At 44.7% G+C, this 25,686-nt stretch overlaps 3 protein-coding genes across 17 annotated transcripts in view; 2 read left to right on the plus strand and 1 right to left on the minus strand.

The window, feature by feature from the left end:
- The window catches only part of plekha7a (pleckstrin homology domain containing, family A member 7a), a 36,776-nt gene extending 17,554 nt beyond the window's left edge, over positions 1-19,222 (plus strand). For 5 of the 14 annotated variants that reach the window (XM_061282728.1, XM_061282729.1, XM_061282736.1 and 2 more), the window contains 24 exons: positions 966-1,049; positions 2,426-2,543; positions 5,481-5,588; positions 5,674-5,746; positions 6,653-6,753; positions 9,961-10,133; positions 10,558-11,040; positions 11,132-11,678; positions 11,752-11,835; positions 12,190-12,366; positions 12,983-13,036; positions 13,995-14,048; positions 14,563-14,643; positions 14,706-14,855; positions 14,957-15,058; positions 15,115-15,226; positions 15,303-15,433; positions 15,592-15,789; positions 15,865-16,116; positions 16,206-16,397; positions 18,110-18,262; positions 18,323-18,456; positions 18,606-18,736; positions 18,986-19,222. In XM_061282728.1, the coding sequence (XP_061138712.1) occupies positions 966-1,049; positions 2,426-2,543; positions 5,481-5,588; positions 5,674-5,746; positions 6,653-6,753; positions 9,961-10,133; positions 10,558-11,040; positions 11,132-11,678; positions 11,752-11,835; positions 12,190-12,366; positions 12,983-13,036; positions 13,995-14,048; positions 14,563-14,643; positions 14,706-14,855; positions 14,957-15,058; positions 15,115-15,226; positions 15,303-15,433; positions 15,592-15,789; positions 15,865-16,116; positions 16,206-16,397; positions 18,110-18,262; positions 18,323-18,456; positions 18,606-18,736; positions 18,986-19,014 (3,721 nt within the window). In that variant the 3' untranslated portion in view covers positions 19,015-19,222. The other 9 variants (XM_061282731.1, XM_061282733.1, XM_061282732.1 and 6 more) reach the window with 9 other exon arrangements.
- Positions 19,223-19,304: 82 nt separating this feature from the next.
- lg7h11orf58 (linkage group 7 C11orf58 homolog) lies at positions 19,305-21,288 on the minus strand. 2 transcript variants are annotated; one of them, XM_061282744.1, is made up of 5 exons: positions 21,121-21,288; positions 20,813-20,896; positions 19,958-20,018; positions 19,591-19,700; positions 19,305-19,524 (listed from the first exon to the last, which is right to left on the minus strand). In XM_061282744.1, exons 1-5 carry the CDS (start codon positions 21,172-21,174, stop codon positions 19,330-19,332), a joined length of 504 nt encoding a protein of 167 aa, XP_061138728.1. In that variant the 5' UTR covers positions 21,175-21,288; the 3' UTR covers positions 19,305-19,329. The 2 variants fall into 2 exon arrangements, with proteins under 2 accessions (XP_061138728.1, XP_061138727.1); XM_061282743.1 differs by having other exon boundaries at positions 20,810-20,896.
- A 1,537-nt stretch (positions 21,289-22,825) lies between these two features.
- Positions 22,826-25,686, plus strand: part of LOC133157269 (transcription factor SOX-6-like) — a 51,917-nt gene continuing 49,056 nt past the window's right edge. Inside the window, exon 1 of the mRNA XM_061283664.1 lies at positions 22,826-23,190. The gene's annotated coding sequence lies outside the window, so the exon portion shown is untranslated. The remainder of the gene's footprint in view (positions 23,191-25,686) is intronic.

The raw sequence follows: 25,686 nt of genomic DNA on the forward strand, positions 1-25,686 counted from the left end.
TCTAAAGGAAGGACAACATCGATATCTCATTGAGGGCCATCCCCAATGGCCAAAGATATCCCGATATTCAGTAATAGGATGTAGATTAGAAATGTGTCGCTCTTTCGAGCCCTCCAATTGAGGTACCAGTCAGTCGTAACTGTCAAGTGATGGATGTTCTTGTGAAATTGTGTGCGACAACAGGTGCAGGATTGCAATGCCAGATCATGTGTTGTGCATGTGTGTTTGTATGACATGGGACGGGGGGGGGTGGCAGCAAGATGGCTATTTTGTGTCACACAAAAGTGTTTATGTAACCCCCTCAGCATTTACCACTCACATTTGGATGGAAGGTCAAACGCGAGGGTGAGACGACGCCAACGACATGGCGGCTCCTCGCTGGCGGGGATTCTTAGGAAGAGGGGGATTACTTCAGAAGAGCGGCCGGCCCCTTAAAGCCAGTTATTTACACAAAACCTAGTCTGGATGTCTATCATAAAACGTTTCAAAAAAACTGGCGAGACAGGAAGTCTCAAAAGTCTTTACGATTTGTTTTTTGTACTCATTCATCACTTTAATACTTGTTTGGAGCCAATTCTGAAGCACCTAGCTAAGTTAGCACTGGCTAACGCTAAAAGCTAACGCTACAACTCAGAAGTTGTAACTTGAAAGTCAATAAATGCCTTTGTGCCTTTATTTTTTAGTTATTTTGGTATCGCCAAGTTTTTTTTTAGACTTACTTTGATGTAAGTACGGCAATAGTGGTCGGCCATTTTGTTTATCTCTCTTTGAATACCGTGGAGGCCCAGTCCTGCTCGAGCCAGTATTTTATGCTGAGTCCACACAGGCTATAGACTGTCGAGGACAGTGGGGTGTGGGTGGGCCTTTTATCATCCCGTTTGTGCTCAGACTGTTTGGCTTGTCATCCCCGTTGAGGCTACGAGCGAACTTTGCTAACCTCTCTTGTTATTTTTCTTTGGTTTTAGTCATAACCAGAGGAGCACTACCTTTCGTCATCCCGTGACCGGGCAAGTTTCTTCAGAGAACATTGATTTTCTCCCTCAAGAACAGTGAGTGATGCTTTGTTGCTTCTTTTTATGACAGCTCTTTTAAATACATTTTGCATAATTTTTCTAGAATGTCTGCGCTGGAGTTTTTTTTTTTTTTGTCTGGCTGTGTCACTTTCATTTCTCCACACGTTATTTTTCTCTAAATAAAGAGGCAAACTAGGAAATGTTGGTGGGTCAAGGACGAGCAGTTCCGTTGCTGGAGTGCTCTCATTACAGTACTTGCAATCAGAAAGCTGTTAAAAGCGCTTTGTAGCTCTACGGAAACCCGTTTTGGTTATAAATAGAGGAACGATTGGCTTTTTTGTATTTCCTTATTATATGAAATATTAAGATAATATCATTATTATAATATAATTTACTTATTATAGAAAATATGATGTAATATTACATACAATATAAAAGGTTGGTGTTGAGTAGTTTGGTCACAGACAACGAGATAAGCATGATCTACAAATTAGCATAGCTTAGCATAGCGCAATGACTAGGGATCTTCTGTCACCTTTATTTGACATTACGTTTTGTGTTCAATTGTTTGAAAAGGACTCTCCGGCGTTTCCAAAATAAGAGACCACGATAAGGTGCTCTCTACACTTATATAAAGTCCTGGCACTTGAGCCACTCCACTCTTTTGCGATAACCTCTCTGACACCAGCCGGCCTACGCATACACCCGGGCCGGCTGCTGTCAGAGTTGACATGAAAAAAAAAAAAAAATTAAAATATAATATATTTGAATATGATAGAAAGTAGAAAGCGGGCATTCTCAAGTGTCGCTCGTACGCGCACACAGAAAATGGCGCCGCTTTCGCCATCACATCTCGATCAGAGCGGCTCGGGCGACGGGCCTGCTTGACGCCCACGCCGCCGCCGCTAATAAGACCGATCCATCAGCAGACAGAGCGCGGGAACAATGTAACCTGCTGGCTCGTCTCACAAACACACACGAGCACAAGAGGAGGACAGACATGTTTAATGAAGCACAAGAGGGCAAGGGGGGGGGGGGGGGGACAACCGAGCGAGGCAGAGATGGAACGACATATCGTCAACATTTATATTCTTGTTTTAAAATATAGCCAGACCTCTGTTGCTTTTGAATGGGAGTCATGTGACCTAGGCAGTTTTTGACATTTCATTGAGAAACGCATTTTTGTCAGTGAGGAGAAGCGCTTAAAAATTCCCAAGCAGCACGAACGGTTTTCAATAAACGCCATCCCAGCGGGAGTTTCGCTCTCGTCTCCATCGCTGGTAACTTCAAAGCGCTTGCCTCATTTCCCTTCCCGCAGATATTCAAATTCTACTCAGGTTGAATTTTCTATCTGTGACGTTGTAATGATGCCAGTTTGGAGAAGTGTCAAAAATGTTCCCTGCACTTTGCAGGATGCCGGGTCCTCGCATCACGTCCCACCCTGGCGTGGAGCAGCTCTCCAATACCACCATCAGCGAGGTCTCCACCATCACCACCTCTTCTGCCACCGACGCCGCCCCCAACGCCAAGGTCAGTGACGCGCAATTAATCCAGCCCCGACGTACTTGGCTTGAAGACAGAGATGGGCAGTTTAAATGCTGTAGGTTGGTTGGCCACCATTTTTTTATCGGTGCTATTGGGGTGAGATGTTGAAAAAGAAAAAGAATCATTTGGGTTGAATCCAAAAACGATTTTAATAACTGGTTTGTTTGTTTTTGTGTGTGAGCCGAGTGGATGCGATTTGGACGAGCGCACACACACACACACACACACACACACACACACACACACACACACACACACACACTATTGTCTTCTATTTTTTTGGCTCTTTTGTCTGTTTGGCCTCGCAGCCATCACAGTTGTTGCCAACGTGATTAAAAAGAAAAGAAAGGAAAAAAAAGAGTAAAGAGACTTTTGGAGTCATTTGAGTTGAAGAAATCAAAGCTAATTTTTCTTGTCGATCTGACAAGCCTTTCTATTCAACGTTTGGTTGTCATTGTCTTGGCCTCACTTTTTTTTTTTTTTCTCATCTAGACTTCTTTGCAGCAGCCTTTGCTATCCCTCGCTTCCATCTACTTATTCCACCTCTAGCTCAATATTTCGACTTTTTTTTCCTATTTGCCCAGTTGCTTTTGTCTCTTTCTGCTGCTCTTTACGTTGCATGACCGCTCAACAGGTGCTTCAGCTGTAAGATTGAAAATGTGCCACGGGGGTGAGATGGCTCAATGACGGGGCATTCATCAAAATGCCCCGCCACCATAACCCGTGCCCTCTGTTTGCCCCCTCCCCTCCCTCCGCAAGTGCTCTGGCTCATCAGCCCTGCCATGAAATATCAAGGGAAATGTAGCTGCTTCATTGTGACAAGAGTTTCCAAGGAAAGATCCCCCCCCCCCAACCCCCCTGGTGTGGCGCATTGCCATTCCGAAATGAATCTCATTCATTCCACCTCTGACAAAAAACATCAGAGGAAGCGCGTCGTCGCACATTCCACCTCAAGTCGTGTGTCACAATTGTCCTCCCTTGAGCTCTCATTTCCATCGCCCCCCCCACCCGTTCAGATTTGGTGATGTTCTCGAGTAAGAAGCATCAAAGCTAGAAAGAGCCATTTAGGAATTCCTGCTGCGCCCTATTTCATCTCGGCTTTTTTTTTTTTTTGTAAGGATTAAAAAAAAAAAAACTCATCCACTTTGAAGACATCACAAGGGATGATTAGACAGCATTTTGCCAACAAATCGAGTTGACACCATGAGGTACAGGTTGGGAAGAAGTCACTGTCAATAATGCACTTTGATATTTGCTATTTTAAAATGAGATGAATTAGTCATTGACTTCATTTCTGTCTTCCTCTTCACTGGCTTCTTTGAAAAAGCATTAATGTAGTATTGGTTATGAATGGGTAAGCAGATGTAAATAAGCTGTTTTTCCTCTGCATCCCGCCCAGCAACATTTTTTTTTTTGCTCATCAACGTCTTCATATTTGTTTTTGATGTCAGACTAGACAGTTGAGGTTTCAAAGTTTGCAGCGTGGGTTTGCCTTCGCCACATAAAACGGACTTGAAAAACATACCTGAGCCGGCCTGTCCTCCCCAATCGAAGCAGGGGAAGTTTTTTTTTTAATTTTTGATGAACAGCTCAGGGCAAGTTTACTTCCGAGTCGTCATGTTTCAAAAGGTTCTTTTGACTCAACCTTAACTTTTTGACTCCCAATAAAATCACTCAGTCTTCTGACCTGTTAATAACATGTTAGAACATTAGCCTCCAGCTAAAAAAGACTTTGAACTTTTTGACTCCAAGAGAATCACTGTTTTCTGACCTGTTAGCATGTTAGCACATTAGCCCCTAGCTAAAAACAGACAGCAAGGATGTATGAAACTTGCTTAGCATTCTCTCAATGTGTGTGTCTGTGTGTGACTTTGCATCATGTTTGGACAACCAATCGCCTCCAAATGAGCGACTTGTTGCTGTGCAAACCTCGCGTAGCGTCTCACTCAATCATACAGTCGTAATCAGTGTGTGTCCCGTGCACGCTTGTGTGTACGTACAGTGCCCGAAGCGTGCTTTCCGCTGATATATCCGACCAGAAGATTGTGTAATGAGATTTGATGAATGTGTACACAGCGGATAAGGCCGGTTATTCCTGGTACAAGCGCACGATGATCAAACAGTCTGTGATTTGCTGAATTGATTTGGAAGCTGAACTGATGGGGATTCCGATGAATTCTGTTCTTGGCAGTGTGTTATATGAAAATGTCAAAACATACGATAGCGTGTTGCTCCTTTCCCCCTCACGGAATTGAGGGTCCGACTTCAAGATGCGCTCGAACGGAAAATGTTTGCGTCATCTCCCCGAATGGTACGACTTGACACATATTTCAGTTTTCAGAATCTTTCTCTTGTCGTAGTGTGGCCTTGCAGGTCACATGAAAGCTCTTGAAACCTCCCACTCACTAATAGCCTATTGAGTTTTTCGGTCGCCGGTGGTCTAATGCATGTGGAGCTGCGCTTATGTAACCAGAACAAGTCGGCCTTCCTGAAAAAGATCACGCTGATGTGTGGGCGAAGGTCCACGCTGGAAGACAAAGTGCTGCTGGGACTGTAGTCTGTTGCCAAATGTGTTTATTTGTGTCTTCGATTTTATTATATTGTATTATCTAATTGATTACAGTCCAGTTTATCATTGCTGCAGCTTGTATGTATTTTTCTTATTACGGGTCAATTTGACCCGGCCAATAAACTTAGACAGTATTTAGGTTACTTCAATTTGATTCTATTTTGTAATAGAATTCAGTCCAGCTTATCCTAAGCACATTGCTGCAGCTTGTATGTATTTTTCTTATTCCGGGTCAATGTGACCCGACCAATAAACCTGCAGAAAGTATTTAGGGTTACTTGCGCTCTGATTGTTGCCCTGACTATCATCATGTTAAATTCAACCGCATGGACTAACTTGACGTTTTCTTTCAGGGCTCTCGCTCCGTCGGCGCCAGGGTGCACAGTTTCGGCAAGCGAGATCAGGCCATCAAGAGGAACCCCAATGTACCTGTTGTGGTCCGAGGATGGTTGTATAAACAGGTCTGTGTTCATGACTCCAAAAAACCGATTGAACAACTACGTAGCTCGACTCGGCGAATCCTTTATTTTTTTCTTCCTTTTCCAGGACAGTTCCGGGATGCACCTTTGGAAGAGGAAGTGGTTCGTCTTGTCTGAATTCTGCCTCTTCTACTACAAAGGTTAAATAATCCTTTTGGTTGAATACTCACAACTAATTTATCCAAGCAGGCCTTAATGGGCCGTGTGCATCGGTGACAGCGGAAAGCCTAACGAACTGTCTGAGATGTCTCGCTAAGATGAAGAATTACACCGACATCTGCCTCCGTCTGCTCGGCGTGACTTTTCTGTGTCATTTTATCTTCATCACGTCAATCACCACACTTTCAGAAAAGCCTCCTCGCCTCCAGCCAGGAAATCAATTCTCCATCTCCTTCCCCCCCCCAGCCACCCCCCCTCGCCCTTTTCTCTCATGACTTCAAAGATGTTTTCTTTTCTGCACTCGACATGATGAAAAGCCGCCTCGCCATTCAATTTTGCTTAAGAGCTTCAAGAACATTTGAAGCCGTTTGACTCCAGTCTGGCCCATCATGCAAGTGTGAGTGTTGTCTGACATTTCGGGAATGTCTCCTCCAAAGGTCCTTGTCTTATTTTTAAACAATTACCACCCCTTTTAGTCCGGCTTTATCAGCACCCGGGCCGTCAGACGCGGGCGCAGGTTCTTCTGCATCTTTGTACTGTACATTTTATGATGTAATAACTGCTCAGTACTTTCTCAATCTCACATGCACAGCAGAAACAAATAATCTGTGTTATTTATAGAAAGTCATTAAGATGCTGGCTTATTTGGGAATTGTTGATTTTCACATTGCTGTTAAATCCTTGGCTCAGTTTAATTCATTAACCTCAAAGGTGGAACACAATTTCTCTAGGAAATAATAACGTGTCAGGGTCTTTTTTTAACATCTTTTTTCCTTCTCTCAGCGCCGCTTGAGGTTAATTCTTCATTTGTCCTAACAATTAGCCAATGATACATAATTTTATCGTCTCTTCCCTACCTCCCTCCCCTCACACACACACACAAACAGACAGCAGAGAGGAGGCGGTCCTGGGCAGCATTCCGCTTCCCAGCTATGTCATTTCACCCGTGGGACCTGAAGACCACATCAGCCGCAAGTATGCCTTCAAGGTACGTTGGCTTCTTCCTCGCTTTCGCTTCGTTAACTTATGCAGAAACCGAGCGATTGTAATGTACTAATTAACGATGAATTCGGAACGCATCCCTCGTAATAAATACGGTTGAGATCTGGCTTTAATAAAAAAAAATTGTAAATAATAGTAAATATTAATAAATATTATAAATAATAATAAATAATAAAAATACTGATGATGAAGAGTCGAAACCTTAAGTAGGAAATATTTAAAAAAAAATAATAATAATAAAAATACTGATGATGGAGAAGAGTCAAAACCTTAAGTCTGACATAAGTTTGGCATAATTTCTGATGGGTACCAGTGATTGCTAAAAGAAGAGATGAACACATCTGGCACTGTCGGCAGTAATGATCACTTATCTGTTTATCGCCGGTGTTTGTTTTTTTGCTAAATGAGCTCATGAGTCATCAAGAGCAGACGTTTTATCTGGTGGATAGATAAATACTTTATTCCGCCCCGTGAGGGAAATTAGATTCTCACAGCAGTAATATCCAGAATTAAAAAAAAAAAAGGACAATCAACAAGTAGAGTCACGTTGAAGGGACTCATGAAAAAGTAACATCTCATTTAAGAAGGCAGAAATGAAGACAGATTTGAACTCATTCACTACCGTTGACGAGAATAGACGTCATACTTTTAAATCAAGTTTATTTGATAGCAATAGCAAGGAGATTCCATCGTAAATACACACGACGTTGTAACGTAGTAAGCGAACAAGCCTTCCGGCGTGATTTGGCAAGGAGCACCTGCTGTAGTCAAATTTGTTCCGGCTGTCAAAGGAGGTTTTAATATTGACACTGCTGTGGAGTGGATTTCCCTTTGGCACAACTCCGCCACTGGACTTAGCGGGGATGCAAGCACATTATGCACTCGCTCGCATTCTATCATGGGGGGGGAAAACATTCCGGATTAGAATAATCTTGTGGCTTTGCATACTGCTGTTTGACCAAAAAACGACAAAAGACTTTGCTGATGCCACTACGAATGAATGTCCAAGTCCTATTTTAATTATTGGCGTTGTGTTTATTGTCGGCATGCCGTCGCGGGAGCTGCTCGCGGCCACGCTGGATCACGTTTGGGGATTCTGCGCCTCCGGCTATAAATACAACTGTCTTATTTTTGGACGTGGCGCTGAAGGGAAAACATGCACAGCCGTCATTAGAGGCATCCCAAACAGCCAAGCTCAATTGAAGAACTTAATATGGTGTCATTAATATTTCATCTTGTCATTTGTAATTAACTAGGTGATAATAGAGAAAAGGTGAACATAAAACTGTCAACTTGTCTTGATGAGTAACATTAATCCTATTTTCCTTAATTAATTAATTAATTAATTAAAGAAATACATGACAAAAAATTTCAGCACCAGTAGCAACAAGTCTGTAGGTGAGGGCTGATCAATTGGTGTATGATGATTGTGAAAATTTAAACCTCCACCCTCCACCTCTCTTTCCGTTTGTTGGCTGGCCGACCGGGACACACCCCTGCGAGTGTGTCGCCATTGACAGTCCTCGCGTAAAATAGGTACTCACTCGCTCCCCCTTGACTGGATGTGGGATTAAACTGTACATTGCACATTGTCATCTGTCTCTGCATGATGGTGAGCAACTTGTTGTCGTGTCAATTTGCTCTTTTTGCTTTTTCTCTTTGTATTTTTACATTTGTGGGTTTCTTGTTCACGTCGAGACTAACTTTTTCTGCATGCAGTCCGCCGACGATGTGGTCCCCAACGTTATTTAGACCAGGATCATGGTACTAAATTTCAGGGGCCGTGGACTAGTGGTTAGCGGCCACTGCAATAATGGCTCTGAGAAGAAAGAAAGGAAAAAAAAAAGATGTATACCGAAGAGTGTCTTTGAAAGGTTTATATTCCTCCTTACACGATTAATGCATCTTTACAAATGGAGAGCGCTGAGTATGTATTCTTCCATTAAAGCAGCAGACTTGAAAGGGAGACACCCAAAAGCTATTATTGTCTCCATTTGGATACTTTTTTTTTTTTTTTCCAACTCTAAAATCAATCGTCAGTTTGGGAGAATGCATGTTTATCAGGAGGAGCTGTGCAGCGCTCAGGCTTATCTTTACGAGCACAATGCTGCCTTTAAATAGCGAGACTGATGTGTGCGTGGAAAAAGGACAGGAAGGAAGCGATGAATGGAAAGTAAAGCAAGGCGAGTAAAAGGAAACCAGGCGGGAGCGCGATTAGCCGCTTAAAGAGTGTGACATCATCCAGTGATTTTGTCAATTTTACATATAAAAACTGCTTTTTAAGATTAAGGATTGACTTGATGGATGACTTTTTTTGGGAGGCGGTCTAAAAATTGAAAACGTGGCTCAATTTAGCCAGATTAGCTGGTTAGCATTAGCAACAGACGTTTGGGGCACTTAAGAGCATCTTGCCTGTTATTACTCCTCATGTCCAGTTGGGGGCGTTCGAGCGCTTAGTTTATATGCTCGCTAAGATGGGGGAACTGCGCTTATGTTTGAAGGCAGCTAGCACTAGCCAAGTTTAAAGTTTGTCGAGAGTATTCAGTCTGGCCTGAACATGAAGCCAGTTTGCTCTCCCGTGGGTGTGAATGCTTGTTTCTGTGTCCGTACATCTCTGGCCTCATAAAGCTCAATCAACTACCAGGAAATATGAATCTCCTGCATTTTTAGTGAAACCAAATAACCCCTCTTCTCCCATAATAGCCACATTTCACGGACAAGAAAACAAATAGCCACCTCTTACTTTCCTGCAGTTATTACGCTAGCGCGTAGCCACCCACGCGGACACTAAAAGCACTCTGATGAACTCCCTTAGGTGCTCTTCAGAGATGCGCATTCAGTGCCATTGAGCAAGGGAAAAAAAATGACAATAATTCATATCATGGCCCACGTCTCAATACTTTTGTGCTAGTGATGTATTTTGTCTTCGCATTGCTGTCGGGATGGACACCTGTTGGAATAATTACGCAAAATAATCACTGACGTGTTTCTGAACAAACGGATATACGCTAACATTTGGGCTTTTGTTTGTTTTGTTCCTCCCCTCTCATTGCTCAAAAGCTGTCTTTGTTAGTCGTGACTGGCTGCCGCCGTTGTCTTTGTCCTCGTTTCTCAGTGTACTTAGCCTTGTCTGCCCTCAGGTTGCTCGGACTTGGTGAAAACCTTTGCTGTGCTCTCTGTCCCCCCCCCGCAGGCCGTCCACCCGAGCGGCGTTTACAAAAGCAGCTCTGTGATTGGCTCTCAGGCGGAGCACACGGGCATGCGGACGTACTTCTTCAGCGCCGACACGCAAGAGGACATGAACGCCTGGCTGAGGGCCATGAACCAAGCCGCCAATATGAGAGGCCCCGTCAATACAGGCGGCAGGTCAGGAAAACTTGGTTTGACTTTTAGGTCCAGCCATACTCCACTTTGTCCTCTGTGGCTGACCTGACCGTCACTTGACCCTCCCAAGTCCCTTCTGAACAAAAGCAGTGGAGCTTTAAATTGCCCGTTAAGTGAGTTCCCAAACAGTCAGGTCAGGCCAAATTAAATTCAAAGTTGACTTGGCAGCTTTCCCACAACTCATGCAAACAACATCAGCTCTCCTCACACGCAGTTGGGAACTGTGGGCATCTTAAAAATCCTCAGTGAAGCATTCAGATGCTGCATTTGGACCTGGGGGTTTAAGTCATGGACTGTTTTTTTTTTTGTCATGCTTCAAGTTAGGTTTTCAACTCAGGGTTGGATTCCAAATTAGGGTTTCAACACAGGAGTTGGGTTTTTAATTTTGGCTCTTGACTCTCCACAGAGCATCTGAGCAGTCGACTCACTTCCAGATGATGCACCATCAGACCGTCACGCACACCAACAACCACGTCAACAACCACAAGGCTCCAGAACCCCAGAGACACACCGTCCACGAGGTCCTTCTGGAGCCCGTACATCACAACATGGACAACCGCTACCGCTTCCACAAAGACTCTCCCGTCACCACGGAGATGGACACCCATGCCTCCCTCCCCGCCAACCTCACGGCCACCGGTTTCCTGGCGTCGGACCACGTGTCCACGTCGGCGCCCGTCTCCAGGGTGCCGTCTCGTGCGCCCTCGCGGTCCGCCTCCACGCTGCCCCCGGGCGTCAGCGCCAGGAACGGTCTGGTGGAGGTGCACAGCCCCATCTTGGAGCCTAACGGGATCGCGGCGGGGACGTACCAGAGGGCGCCGGAAGCCCCCCGGGAAATGAGACGGAATACTCTGGAACAAGTAGAGCAGTGGGTCAAGGTGCAGAAAGGGTAGGCTAATTTGTCAACATACGCAGCCGATCCACTAGAATGTAAAGAATGTCGAGTTAAAGTCGTGACACTCGTGTGTATTTTGTCACAGTCCTCCATCCCGAGACAACACCCTCCCCCGCCGAACGCCGCCCACCCAGCCCAAGTCCGGCACCCTGGAAGCATACCAGACCCTGCCAAAGACCCCCCGCAATAGCCCCCCAACGGCACGTCCCAGCGAGTACAAATACGCCCAGGACCGCATGAACCACTTCCGCCTCACCCCCGATCTGGCCGGCCCGGGTTCCAACACCATCCTGCAGCTGTACGAGTGGCAGCAGCGCCAGCAGTACCGCCACGGCAGCCCCACGGCCCCCATCTACACGCCGGCCCCGGACTATCCCTTCGGGGCCCGCCCGCCGTCCGCCATTCCTCCAGCCGCCAAGCACAACGGGCCGCCGCGATGCGTGTCCGTACCGCCTTCGCCCGCCGACATCCCGCCTCCGGGGCCTCCGCCGGGTAGCAGCAGGACCTTGTCGCCCGCCCGCCCCCCGCACACGCCGATCGACCGCGTGACAGTGAGACCCTCGACCGACGCGTCGGCAATGGATACAATGTCTGCCATTTCACCTCGCAGGACCAAGTCTCAAGTCTTCAAGGTAAAAAAACCTCCTCCTCTTAAATTTGTGTTTTAAAGCCTGGTTGCATCACGATGGACTTTGTGTGCTGTAGGTGTCCACCATGGAGAGGCGCTCTTTGCCTCCATCCAACTATATCACACACACGGTCAGTGCGCCCAGCCTCCACGGAAAAACGGTAAGTCTGACTCAAGTAAAATGTCCTTTTGAAAAATGATCTATGCAACAATGGTGGAGATGAATTTTCCGTGACTCTGTGATTAACTGTCACGTAATACTAATCCTCTAACTGAAGTCGGATTTGAGGCTAGGTTATGGCTTCAAGGGTTTGAGGCTTGGGTTTCAATTGAAGGTTTTAATCCTTGTAATCCAATTTATTTGTATAGCACCTTATATCATACAACATGTGCAACTCAAAAGGACTTTACGGTTTAAAAAAAAAATAATTTCGCAGATTAAACTCAATCTATAAAGCCTGACAAAACATATAACACTCTGGTGTGTGTGTGGTGAAAATGACGACGACGGACAGCCCGATGAGCTCACCCTGCTCCTCATTCAGCTGCGCCGCCATCAGGCCAAGATGGCGGCCGCCCGCCAGCGCACGCTGGAGCAGCTGCAGCACCACGGCCTGTCGACCGCCGACCCCTTCCTCACCGCCGTCCCCAGTCCTCCGTTAAACCACCTCAGTCTGTTGAGCCAAATGCAGGTGGGCGCTCCACCATCATCGCGAGGCCCTGGTAGAGGTTGCCCCTATGCGAGAAGCCAATGTTTGCTCGCTCACCAGCAAATTACAGGTGTTTAGTGGCAGCCTCTACCTCCAAATCCTCATCAATCATCTTGGGACAGGCTCACGTTTGCAAAGAGGCAGCAGCGTGCCGTGTTGGTTGGTCGGCTTCCGTGTGCTGCTTGTTTTTGGCATGTGGCATGTAGCTTTTCCCTGCCTTCTCTTTGCTTTGGTTGCTTTTGCCGACTGTGGAAGTGACATTGGTTGGACTGGGGCTGACGATGTTTTCAATGGTTTGTGTTATTAGCGTTGTGCCCGCGGCAGTGGTGTGACGCTTGTGCAGATAAACGGGCTGAGTTGTTTTTGAATTGTTTTTGTAGTCCATGCAAATATCACTTGATTTGCGTGTGAGTGCTGAGACGTGCATTTCTCTCATTGATGTCAAGTTGCTTTAATGGATCTAAGTCATTTGGGACATGTCTTCCATCTAGTGGTGAAAGGTGGTACTGCAATAAAACATGTTGGTCGTCTCAGCATTCACACACAATTTATCATCTCATAGCGATAATGGTGAAATAAAAATATCGCTTCGTTGCAGGTGGATGACACGTACAAGCAGCTGAAGCAAGACCTGGATAATCTGGACCTGAAGGTCAGAACCTTTTTTTTTTCCCCTGCTGATTTTCTTAACAACACTGACGCATGGGAAGCCCACCGTTTCTCCAGCCCTCTTTTAACTTGCAAGGCCTCCCTCCCCCACTCACAAATAATCACGGCGATAACGTTCATCCGAGTCTTTTAAGGAGAGGCGGCCGGCCGCCAACATGTGACTGGCGCTCTTTTCTTGACTCGCAGATCAGAGCTCTAGAGCCCCTGATCCTGGCAGTTCACAGTTTGCTACTGCACTGCACTGCTGGGCCTCTCAGGCCTCTATTGACCGTAAGCTCTGTGTGTGCGCATTCACTTCCATATACAGCGTGCTCGTGCATGTGGAGGCGACTGTTCAATTGAATCTTGAACAGCGTCACGTGTCCACACCCCCTTCCCACCCCCACTCATTGTCACGCACACTCGCACGCACACGGCGTCGTCGCAAAGTGGGCATGAGACGGCTCGGCTCGCCAGTGCATGCGCGGTGGTGGAAATGACGCCCGTTGCTTGGAGCGCCATCTTCCTTTCTGATGTGTCGTCAGAACACCCCGATTGAGAAATTGCCAGTGGTGGCACGATCGTTTTGAGGTATGAATGTTTTTCACAGTAAGTGAAACAAGTAAAAGGTCAAATGTTTTGATACTCCGCGAGGGATTTTTCTGAGCCGCCATCAAAAAATGCCCCCACCCCCACGGTATTAGCGCGCTATGCTAGCACACTGCCACTCATTTAGTTGAAAATCGAACGCCCCACTTGAGTCGTTGAGAGATTTCGCCTGCCGCGTCCACTTGTGCAGGGCTTCTAAGTGTCCATCGTGGTCTCCATGGCAACCGCTGTTCTACTGTATTTGTTGTTGTCGTGCACGCCAAGTTGCATCGCAGTCTGTGTTCAATCCGCATTGTTTCTGCAGCATTTGAAGTTCCAAAATGTGAGAAAAGGAAGATTGATCTTCTTTGCAGGTGGCCGGAAGTCAAACGCTGAAGCCCGTCAAGGTGGCAGAGAGTGACGTGGATGTGAGTCGTCACATTGTTACAATGTCAATTGTTGTAGTACAACTTTTTATTCACCTTATATGACTTTTAATTCTCACAACTTGAGGTTTGTAAAATCCAAATGCGTCACCGTGGATCAAAAAAAAATAATAATAATGCAGAATCGATTAGTCATCTAGTGACCGGTTCAAGTTCCGACACGGAGGAGTACTTTGTTCCCGGCACAACATAATTACATGAATGTTCACGCTTGATAAAGCGAAGCAACTTTTGCACCGACATAATCGCACTTTGATTAATGAGACCCATTGCCTCGCTGACAGTAATTCAAGGTGTCAGCTAGACACATCCACTTTGTGTAACGACCTCAATACCGGTCCCGGTGATTATCCGTTTCTACATTTGATGCGGAACACAGCAAAGGCGGGCCATTGGCGTCGTCGTGACGCAGCATTCAGCCGTCAGATAATTGAAAAAGCTGCTTTTCTATGGTTGGCAAAGTACCAACTCAAAAGCTCTTTACTGCCCCCTGCAGGTAAAGCTGAGTCGGTTGTGCGAGCAAGACAGGATCCTGAAGGACTTGGAAGTGCGGATCAGCTCGTTGAAGAAGGATAAGGTGAAGGCGTGTTGAGCAGCCATAAAAGTGTGCGATTGTAAATAACACATGACGACCCTTAGGACAAGCTGGAGAGCGTGCTGGACGTGTCCCACCAGCAGATGGAGCTGTTTCACGGGCAGCCGGCCCACGCCCAAAAGATCTACTACCAGCAGAGACTCCTGCAGGAGGACTTGGTGTCCATAAGGGCCCAGATATCCCAACTCTCTACGGTACAAAGAAGTGCTTGATGGGATTTTTGGTCTTCCCCGCTAACCTCGTCCAACCTTGCTTTGTGGAAAACAAACTTTTGTGTTGCTGTGATATGCCGCAGGAAATGACACGCGCCTGGGAGGACTACGGCTCGCTGGAGAATTCAGTGGAGCAGTTGAGGACGGCGCTACAGGCCCGCATGAACCACAGCGCCACCCCTCAGGTGAGGTCCGGTAGTGCATCAGGACGGGACCGAATTTACACCCGGTGCATGTGCAGCAAGAAAAAGGCGAGATGAAGCGCGAGCTGTGGAGGATCGAGGACGTGATGGCGGGACTGAGCGGCAGCAAAGCCAACTACAAAGTTACCATCGACTCTGTGCACAACCCGGGTTGGTTGGCTGGACTCGCCCCTGAAATCGGAAGTTTTTTTTTTTTAATTGAACCTTTTGATGAAATTGCTCGCAGAGAGGAAGTTAGTGCCTTCCGTGTCGGAGCCCAGCGTGCCTTCTTCCACCGCCGACGTCCAGCCGCCTCCCCGTAGCTCCGTCCCGAGCGTCTTCTCGCAAACGTTGCCTCACAACTTTGTGCCAAAGTGGGTAAGTGAAGCGTTGCCTAGTCGGGTCTGAGAGGTCAGCGGCATGAAAAGCGCTTATTTTTACATGAACAATTTAAAATATTGACATGTGGACCATAACAAACGGTGTGTCATCTCACGCATGAACATCCGCTGTCAACAATTGTGCTTTACCCCAAGGCAGAGGACGGCGCTCCCCCCCGACCGCCGCTCCCTCGCCAGTACGACTACGAGGAGACGCCGCCCGCCGTGCCGCCGCTGCCCAAGGAGGCGTCGGCAGCCATCCGTCACACGTCGGTGCGAGGCCTCAAGCGACAGTCTGACGAGAGGAAGAGGGACCGGGAGGGCGCACCCTATTTCCTCAATGGAGACTGTAAGGTACGGTCGCACTTTCCACATGATTCCACAGTGCATTCCTAAATTTGAATATTTGATATTTTTGCGTGCTTGCAGACTGACTTGCGTTCATACCTGAGCGAACCCGAGCTGCTGGCAATTACTCACCCAAACACAAATGCAGACAACCACCACCTTGACCATAAAGGTATTACGTCACACTCGGCTTGTGTTATTAGCAGCTTTGTCATGTCCTCTTTATTTGTGTTAGCAGGTCTGTCGGGCACGTCAAGGCAGATGGCCAGCAAGTCGGATGCCCTGGCGTCCTTCGTCACGTTGAGGAGACGCCCCGGTACCGCCGTGGACAGCGTGAGGGGGTCACGCCTACCGAACTCGTCATCATTTCCAAAACTGGATATCAATTAAAAAAAAATTCTCCATTGTGTGTTTCCTAGCAGGAGCGACCCAAGAGTGCCTTGGACTGTCTGTCCTCGGAGTACGCGGGCGGCACGCTTCCTCCCCAACGCGGCGGCCGTATGAGCGCCGATGAGCAGCTGGAGCGCATGAAGCGCCACCAGAGGGCGCTGGTGCGCGAGCGCAAGCGCAACCTCAGCCAGGGCGAGCGCTCGAGTGCCCCGCCGCCCGCCTCCGTACGTTACCTCCACCAGTCGGCGGCGACGGCCTCCACCCTTGCGCTTTCCCGCAGAAGCCAGCCGCCTAGTAACCTAGCAGGGACGCTAACGCGCTAAGCCGCATGAGCTAACGAGCTACCAGCTAGCTTGGTTAATGCTTTAAGAACAACGGAAATGGGAGAGCCTTGTTGGACCTCGTCGAGCGGACGTTGAATGTGAACCACAGAGAAGCTAAGGCGTTTATTTATCTACTGAGGGATATTTTCAGGATATAGCTGTACAGTATACAGGTATATATTTTGTAGCGATTCGTTCTATAGATCTAGAGGCCATAGTTGGTACGTTTTCAGGTTGGACAGGGAATGTTGGTGGCTAAAGATGGTTTCCCGCACCTTGTTCTTTTCATCAAAATCTAAGTGCCTTGTTTCACACCATCCGATTTTGCCTTGGTCCTAAACGTTTTACTATTTTAGCCATCACTTTTGTTTTATCTTTGAAAATCTCATTGGTTTTCTCTAATACGGCACTTGAGTTGAGCAAATTTTTTATTTTTACCGAGTGATGCTAATAACGCTAACGATGACATCATGCTTGAAATTTGCACTTTTTGTCCATTAAGTTCATTACAATCACAACAAAGTGATCAATATTTGATTTGATCACCTTCCAGGATGTCGAATCTTACATTTTATTTATCTTATTTATTCCACGAACGTACCGGTACTTTTACGCCATTTTTTTTTTTTTTTTTTTACTGAGCTCGCCGTCATGTTGTTTACCAGCCAAGCTGGTTTGAAGCTATGCTGAAATGCGGTCGTGATTGAAGAAATGCAATAATACAAACGATATATATTGTATGTAAGAATAGTTTTGACAAGGGAGCAAATGACTGACGGGAACCAAAAAATGGAAACAAGGACTCAAGACGACGCAGCTAACTCTATCCCACTGGGATAAATGGAAATTAGAGCATTTTGTGTGTTTAAAAAAAAAAAAGTACATGAGATGTCAACACAGGCCAAAAACGCCACCCCTGTCTTTAATTGTGTTTAATCCACTACTTCAGCATCCATGTTGAGAGGCTGCCTTTATATATATATATATATATATAATATATATATATAAATAAAAATGACATCACTGAAGATAAAATATCAAAAGTCATAATGAATAAACTCAAGGAACAAGTTGATTGTTTTAACTTCAAAGTTACGAATGAATGAATCTTTATTTTAAATGAAAAATATTAATTTAAAAGTTAATAAATCCCTGACATGCTTTTTATTTTTTTTCACGAGGGATGGGTAGGGGGTGGCGTTTAGGTCAAGTAGATGCCTAACTGTATGCCACCAAGAAGCAACTCTTGTAGACATTTGCACTCCACAATAAAGAGTGTTTGCTTCCCAGGCCCGCCGTTTTCTTCGTCTATGGCCCGCATGGGGTCTGCATGCTTTTTCTTTCTCTCTTTTTGTCACTTCTTCCCTGAACGCAAAGCACGGAAGTGGCCAGCTGCTGCCGGCTGCACCCGGAGGACGCATTGCATGGCTTTGGATGATTACTCACACAAGTACTACACACACTACACACACACTTGATGTAATATAAGATTTTAATCTTGTGCCTGCCTAATGAGACTAAAATCTACCCGGATGGACGTTCTATTAATCCGCAGTGCTGATTTGTGGCTGCGTAGAATTACCACGTTTTCACCGCTTGGTTGCCTCCCTCAGGAGTTCGATTGTCGGGAGGAGCGTCCCGGGGCAGAAGGCCAAAGTGATGAAGGTCACAAGGAGGGAGGAGGTGAATGGCTGATAGCCAAAGCCAGGCTGGTCAGAGAAGCGGATGTGGAGCCTCTGGACTACGACCTCGACATCAGCAGAGAGGTGGGACCTGCTCGACGATGTCCATGACGATGGTGATGATGACCATCTTGTGTCTTGCAGCTGTCCAAGCCAAAGAAAGTGTCCATCCCAGAGCGTTATGTGGAGTCGGATCCAGAGGAACCGCTGAGTCCGGAGGAGGAGGAAGAGCGAAGTCTTCGTACGGAACGTATCAGGAAGATCCTCACAAAGTCCAAGTGAGCCACCGGACGCTTGATTAGGAACACGTCGAATCGCTTCAATACAATATCCATGGGATTAAGACTAATTTACAAAATGACAAGCACCATCATGTTTGGGATGGGTCACCTGGCTGTCTGACTCTAAGAAACATTTGTGACCCCAGCGTTCAGAATTTGCAGTCAGCGTCGTTGGACCTGAGTGAACTGGACTTGGTTCTTCAAGAGCAGGAGAAGATAATGAAGGCATCGCAGGCGCTCGCTTCACAGGCGTCCAGGAAGAGCAAACTGGTGGCAGGTTTGGAATTTATTAGTCTTGCATTGTAGTTCATGTCTGAAGAACAGTGATGCCTGACTCACGGGCTCCCTCTAGCGTTGTGGTTACGTCTTGACAAGAACATTTGTTGAAAAAACACATTCAAGATTAACATATACAACAGTTGTATTTATCAGCTTCAAACTTAAAGTACAACTCTTGAATTCTGACTTTATCTGTTAATATGTTCTATAAGTGACAAATGTTTTTTTTTCTTTTTTGTCCCCTTAGCCAAAGCTGCTGCCTCTGGTCGCGAGTGACAACCTCCACTGCCCTCAAAAGGAGACCCAATGTCGGAACACAGGGAGACGTTTTAAATTAAAAACGCAACACAAACATTTTACATCACAGTTTTATTTTTATGAAATAGTTTGTAGCGTCATCTAGTGGTCACACAATGTATGTATTTGCTACTAACAAGGACGATTGATTGTTCACTTTACAAACTAAATGAACAATTAAGACGAACCTGTGTCTGTTGTCTCTTTTTAAAGTAAACCAGTGATTTTGGGACATGCAACAACACATTAAATACGCACGGTGCAAAAAATGAAAAAATAATTCTTTAATATCTCCTATGATGACTTGACAAAAGACATTTTGTAAGCACTTTTCCGTTCGCTCACTTCCGTCTCGCTTTTTTCTGGGATGCTTGTGTCCTTTTCTGCTGCGCTCTCCGTCTTGTTTGCGTCGCACACTTTGTCCTCAAGGTCTTTGGACTCGGTAGCGGGTGTGTCCGACGCAGGCGGGACGACCTCACCCGGCTCAGACTGTGGGGTAACAAAAATTGTCATTTCAAACTCAGATCTGGTTGTGAGACGGCGCGTTCCGCTCACCTCGCTGAAGCCGAGTCCGCAGTGTCGCCGGTTGCGCCCCGACAACTTCTCGTCCATGCCGCGCTGGTACTGCATCTCGAGGCGCTCGCTAATTTGCTCGTCCTCCGTTCCTGTGGAGTACACAGTAGTCACGGCACGCCCGCGCACGCTTCACTTCCGCGCACGGAGAGAGTGGCGCGGCGAGCGGGCGGGCGGGGGAAAAAAGACATGTTAGTTGTGCCTAACTAACTTTTTGCTATTCACATATAAAATTACATAACTACAATATTTAATCTGTAATCCATTATAATTGCGGTGAAATATCTGGTTAAAAGACAATCGTTTCTGAAAGTTTTAATGGTTACAATTGTAGTTAGTTCATTCTTACCACTGCGGAGGTGTGACGTCGACTTGTGGTCGCCAATGACAAGACGTCCAGTGCGTTCTTTCTATAAAAGAAAAAAAAGACAAATATTATTTGAAACGTCACTCTGAATTCACATTAATGCAGTGCTTCTCAATTATTTTCTGTTACGCCCCCCCCTAGCAAGAAGAAAACTATTCGCGCCCCCCCTCCCCACCGTGACTATCCTAACTTGTCTTGTAACTCGTAAAATGTTGCACTGTCGCAAACGTGACAGAAGTAACAATGAGAGCGCCACTGCCCCCTGCTGTAGTAAACGCGCAATTACACTTTATTCTAGTACTGCCAAAAAAAAAGCCTGTTCCCCAGGGTCACACGCGCCCCCCCAGGAATAGCACCTGGGGGGGCGCGCCCCACTATTTGAGAAGCACTGCATTAATGACAGGAAGGCTTCGGGGAGGGAAAAAAAGATCAGTCTTAAATAAGAGACACATTTGGAAAAATGTAAATGAGATGGTGGATTTGGGAAATACAGAATCGTAAGTAGACCTTGCCACAAAATTTAAATAGGTTTAATGGCTAATAAATTCTGCAAGATGGAGTAAAAGCAATACATATGTTTAGAGGAAGTGCCTCAATACACTTAAACATGGGTGGCACCAAACTCATAGGTGATCATTTAAAGAAATAAGAGGATAGAAAACTATTCCAATTTTTTTTTTGGGGGTAAATAAATGAAAATGCAAACATTTCACGTTCACGAAATTCCTCTTCGTCACAAGGGTGTGTGCAACAAATAGCTCCCCCTCAACTTTACCCGGAACCATTTTCGAATTAGTGAGAGGACATGCAAAACATGTCAGCTTTGATGCGTACCACCTTGGAGGCTCCCATCAGCCGGAGAAACTTCTGCTTCCTTTCGTCGCTTCCCAGGTCAGCCGAGGCCCATTGGGTCGACTCCTCCTGCACGAGCAAACACAACAGATGATACATCAATTACCGACTGTTAATTGTGCGCAATACTCTCATTTTACTGTTTTAAAGATAGTTTACAAGACCACCGCTGCGTTCAGGTAGCAGGGTGAACTTTTGGACATTAGCCGACATGCTAATGAGAAGCTAACCTTCTACTCGTACGTTCCGCGGGTTTTTATGCCGACTAACACAATTTCGATCGATTGACTCACTTCGCTCGAAGACGCTGGTCGTTTAGTGCCGTGTTTCTCACGCGGAGAACTCATAGTTTCTGTTAGTTGGGTAGAAACACCATAAATAACAAAACAATCGTGGCATGCAGAAATGGCTATAACCGGACGTTGTGTCGTCACTTCCGATTCAGTCTTCTTCGTTTTCAAGGATTGCAGAGTAGCAATGCAACACTGGCCCTCTGCTGCCTTCTGCGGTAGAATTGTGGGAATACAATTTAATTTATTTCGTAAAACTAATCCTGAAAAAATGTTTTTACTGACAGTCTGTTACCGTATGCAGAAATCCTAACTTAAAAGCTTAAAATTTTATGTTGCAACAGTTTCGTCAGCTCAACAAACTAATGTTAAAATCGATCTTCAGCAAGAACTGCCTAGTCCATCATAAACATTTTGCACCCTTATTTCTTTCTTTATTTATTTTTTAACTAAAAAGTCAATAAAAGCGTTTGACGTGACTATTTTATGTCGTGGTGGAAAACATATCTGATTTAATTTTTAATTTAAAGTCGAACCTTTTTTCACTGCATTATTATTATTATTATTATTATTATTATTATTATTATTATTATTATTGCTATACACTCCCAAATTATTTAATATTTTCTTTAGCTGCGAGTTACAGCACATACTGGTTGTCATGCATAAGACCTACCAATAGATGTCGCTAGAATAAGTGTATTAACGTAAAAGAGACGCACAAACTTTCTTCGTCCGTATTTTTCACGGATGGTGATTTTGTTCCGTTTTGAGATATGTGTGCTATTAGGTAGGCATTAGTTTGTATTTTTGGTCATTTTTCTTATGATTACGGTTGTCTTTATTGATTGGCTTCTACTGAAGTTAAGATTAGGTACACTGTGGTTAAAGTGTAAAATGAAAACTTTTGCAATGCCGTTAATTATTATTTTAACGATTGTACAATTTTCAAATCATCTTTGGTAAATAATAACAGTAAGATCTCGATCAAATTTACCAATTATTTTTGTCATGTTAAAATACTTAGAATAGGGTGTGGTAATAGACTTAATACAAGCCATGATACTTCATTTTACTTTATTGTCATTGACTTGTCATGGAGCTAAAATGTCACTTTAACAATATTATCCACGATTTAACCACATGTCTGTATTTTGACAATATGTTGTATTTAACAAAGATTTCTACTCTAAAATGTTTGCGTCATAACTTTGCCCAGTCACATTTTTCTTGAAAATAGTTACTTTTGCAGACCGAGGGACAAAGTAGAAACACTTTCTGCAACGTATTTTCAATCAAATCCAAGTTTTTTTTGCCATATTATTCAAATCTGTACAAAACTATCCACTATGAATATAAAACTGATCACGTTTCCTGTAAATTCAAAACATGACTCTACAACACCATTCAACATTTAATTTTTTTTTTTTTTTGCTTCTGACTTGCCTGTACAGGTATTTAATTACTTAACTACCAGTGAGATTATAATGCTACTTACTTTGTTTTCTTTTATTTATTTTATGACATAAATGCAAGAGCAGCGGTGGAAGAACGAAAGATAACTTTTTATTCCCAAAGTTCTTGAACGGGCCCCCCAAGGAGAGCATGGGTAAAGAGAGAGAGGAGGAGAGAGAGAGAGCGAGAGAGGTAGCAAGGGAGAGAGAGAGAGAAAAAGAGGGAGTGAGAGAGAGAGGAGGGGTTAACTCTCCGCTCCGTGTCTCTCTATCAGTCACTGGGTCACACACACACTCTCACTTCACGTCCACATCGCGCCGGACGGGGAAGGAAGGACTAACTTTTTTCTTTTTTTCTCCCCCCGCCCCAAAACAAGAAGAACTGCACTACGGGACCGGGACCCAACTTCCCACTTTCCCCTACTTCCCCCCCCTACACACACTCTCACGCTCTCTCCGGGTGTGTGAGGACTTGTTCGCCCACCACTGCGCCCCCACCCATCCACCCATCCACCGCATCCCAAGTGCGCAATGGTGACTTTACGCGCGGGATTGGACGTCTTCGGCTTCTTGTGATTCAAAGTTGCGCCATCAAGAGTCTCATCGCAAAAGCGTGCAGGTAAGAAACGTTTACTTGTGGAAAGTTGTCCAGAAAGTCGCCCTAATCATGCTTTGTTATTTATTTCAACAAGACCTACTCAGTTCACACCATGCTGATGACGTCAAATGAATATGATAAGCGACATTTTTCTTATGATAATCATAAAGCAGCAACGCACAAAATGCACTTAGGTTTGCACAATCAGTCTAAATCTACTAATACTGCAACAAGTTTTAGACAAAGTAAAAATATTTTTTAATAGCCACTAGTGCGACTTAGTAATGAATTACATTTGAATGAAAGAAATGATAGTTTTGCATTTTACAAATAAATAACTGTTTGATGTAGGCACAAGCTATCCGGTGTTGCAAATTGTGGAAACAGTTATGTCCCATAGAATCACTAATATTGCCTGGAAAAAATAATGTGTTGCGTTCAGATAGTGTTGTGAAATCCATTATTTTCCAGAAAAAAAAGTTTTGGTCCTCTAAACAAAAAATGAATAATGAAATGTCACTCGCGTCCAATTTGTCACATTTCCGATTATTCCAGTAAGATAAGTTCAAATATGAATCATGACAGGCAATGTGTCACTTCAGACAACTAATGCTGATTTTAAAAAGTGACTTTTTACAGGAAAAAAAAAAAAAATGTTTCGGAATAACAACTCTCCCTATCGACACAAAACTCCTGCAGGAGACTTGGAAAAAGTTGGCAAATATGTTAAAAATGATGAGTTGCATCATTTCAGATGAAAGCAATATGCAGCAACAATTTGAATATTCTAAAATGATCTTAATATAGACATCTTTCACTTTCACTAAAACATTGGCAAAATGATCTCAAAACTATTTTGTATGAAGTGCACTAATGTTTAGAAGAACCTCCGGGGTGCCATCTTGACTCATCTATGTGTCAGGAATATTGAACTTCAAGTCCGAGTGTTTGTAATAACTACAAGTCTACTCTTTTTTTTTTTCTTTTTTTTTTTTTTTTAAAGATAAATAAAGTGAGTCAAGACTACAAGCAAATTCAACTGCACAAATGTTTATTTTTGACACCAAACATGTTGCATTAAAAAGACCACTGGTTGATTTAAGAAAAAACAGTAAACAATCAACATAAGTGGGCTTGTTAATGCTGCAAAAATATAAATGAACAAATGCATTGTTACTAACGACTCAGTGGAGTCGTTAATCCAGCAAAAACTTTAATGTCATATTTTGAATCTGAAGTCAAAATGTTGATAGTGACCTTCAACGCACTTACAATGCTGCAAAATTGTGGAAATGGAAAATGTTGCTAATGAGCCTCAGTAAAAATGATCCATTTAAGTAAAACTGTTTATAAAAACCACAAGTAGACCCGCTAATACTGCACACGTTAAAATGTTCATAATGACCACAAAAGACTCATCAGTCTTATAAAAAAACATCCAATTTGAAGTAAAACTCTTCACGGTGACCACCAGTAGACCATCAATACTGCAAAAATGTTCAATTTGACATCCAAATATTATGTATGACCGCAAGCAGATTCATTCATTCTGCAAAAATGTTACATTTCACGTAAAAATGTAAATAAAGACCTCCAGTAGGACATCCATATTTTACCACTTGCCCTTTAATGGATTGAATGAAAATGTTGACTGATGTCAAAAATGTGAATAATAACCACAAGTCGCCTCCTTCATCCTTTTGAATTGAAAAAACATTGCAAATATGGTCACTATAAATCAAGGTGAGACATTCAAAGTGTATGTGGAATCTGTAAATTGGGTACAATTTATTTCCGTACCGTCTCCTCTGTACAAAATGTACTCGTTGGACTCATGCCAGACCTTTAATGACATGTTGTACATCTTCCACGTGCATACGTTATATTATCCAAGTGAATTTGTTATTTATTGCTAATATGTGTCGGAGTAACATGACAAGCTGACCCCACTTTGGGGGAGGGGGGGGGTCGGGGTGGATAAAGTGGGTGGCGGTCCTATCCTATTAACTTTCCGCCTCTTTTGGGATGGGGTGGGGGGGTCCGAAGACATGAGTCATGTGTAAAAATAGAGCATCACAACATGGAGTAGAAGCATGAGGAGAAGACAATAAGGCCTGATCGTCATGCGTTGATATTGTGAAGTCAGCAAGTGGGCTGGCAGAGGGTACGGGAGGACACGCTGCTTCGAAAAGGGGGGCGGGGGGGGGGGGGGGGTTGTCCTGCAGGCGGCTGATAGCGGTCTCCTCGGGGTGGTCCCCTCGCTACACCTCATAGATAACGCTCACGCGTGTTTGCTTTCTGCATGCACAAATGACACACAAAAAGTGATTTGACGCCTGAAATAATAATTCCTACGTGGGGGGGATTGTTTGCCGGAGACAATTTAATATAGCACACGCCGTATTTTCTGTCCTGTGTGTAAAACAATCTGAGTGGGGGTCTTATATGTGGGGGGGTCAGAAGTTGATCTCCTATGGCATTCTGTGCGCAGCAGGTGCTGCGGCCCAACGTTCCCTC

Source organism: Syngnathus typhle, linkage group LG7 (assembly GCF_033458585.1).
Source record: "Syngnathus typhle isolate RoL2023-S1 ecotype Sweden linkage group LG7, RoL_Styp_1.0, whole genome shotgun sequence".
Taxonomy (NCBI): domain Eukaryota; kingdom Metazoa; phylum Chordata; class Actinopteri; order Syngnathiformes; family Syngnathidae; genus Syngnathus; species Syngnathus typhle.

Excerpts from the sequence above, each read along its gene's own strand:
- lg7h11orf58 (XM_061282743.1), bottom strand. The coding sequence starts at position 21,174 with ATGAGTTCTCCGCGTGAGAAACACGGCACTAAACGACCAGCGTCTTCG. Across the intron at positions 20,019-20,809 it reads TGATGGGAGCCTCCAAGGTG|AAAGAACGCACTGGACGTCT; the intron begins GTACGCATCAAA and ends TTTCTTTTATAG. Across the intron at positions 19,701-19,957 it reads GACGTCACACCTCCGCAGTG|GAACGGAGGACGAGCAAATT; the intron begins GTAAGAATGAAC and ends TGTACTCCACAG.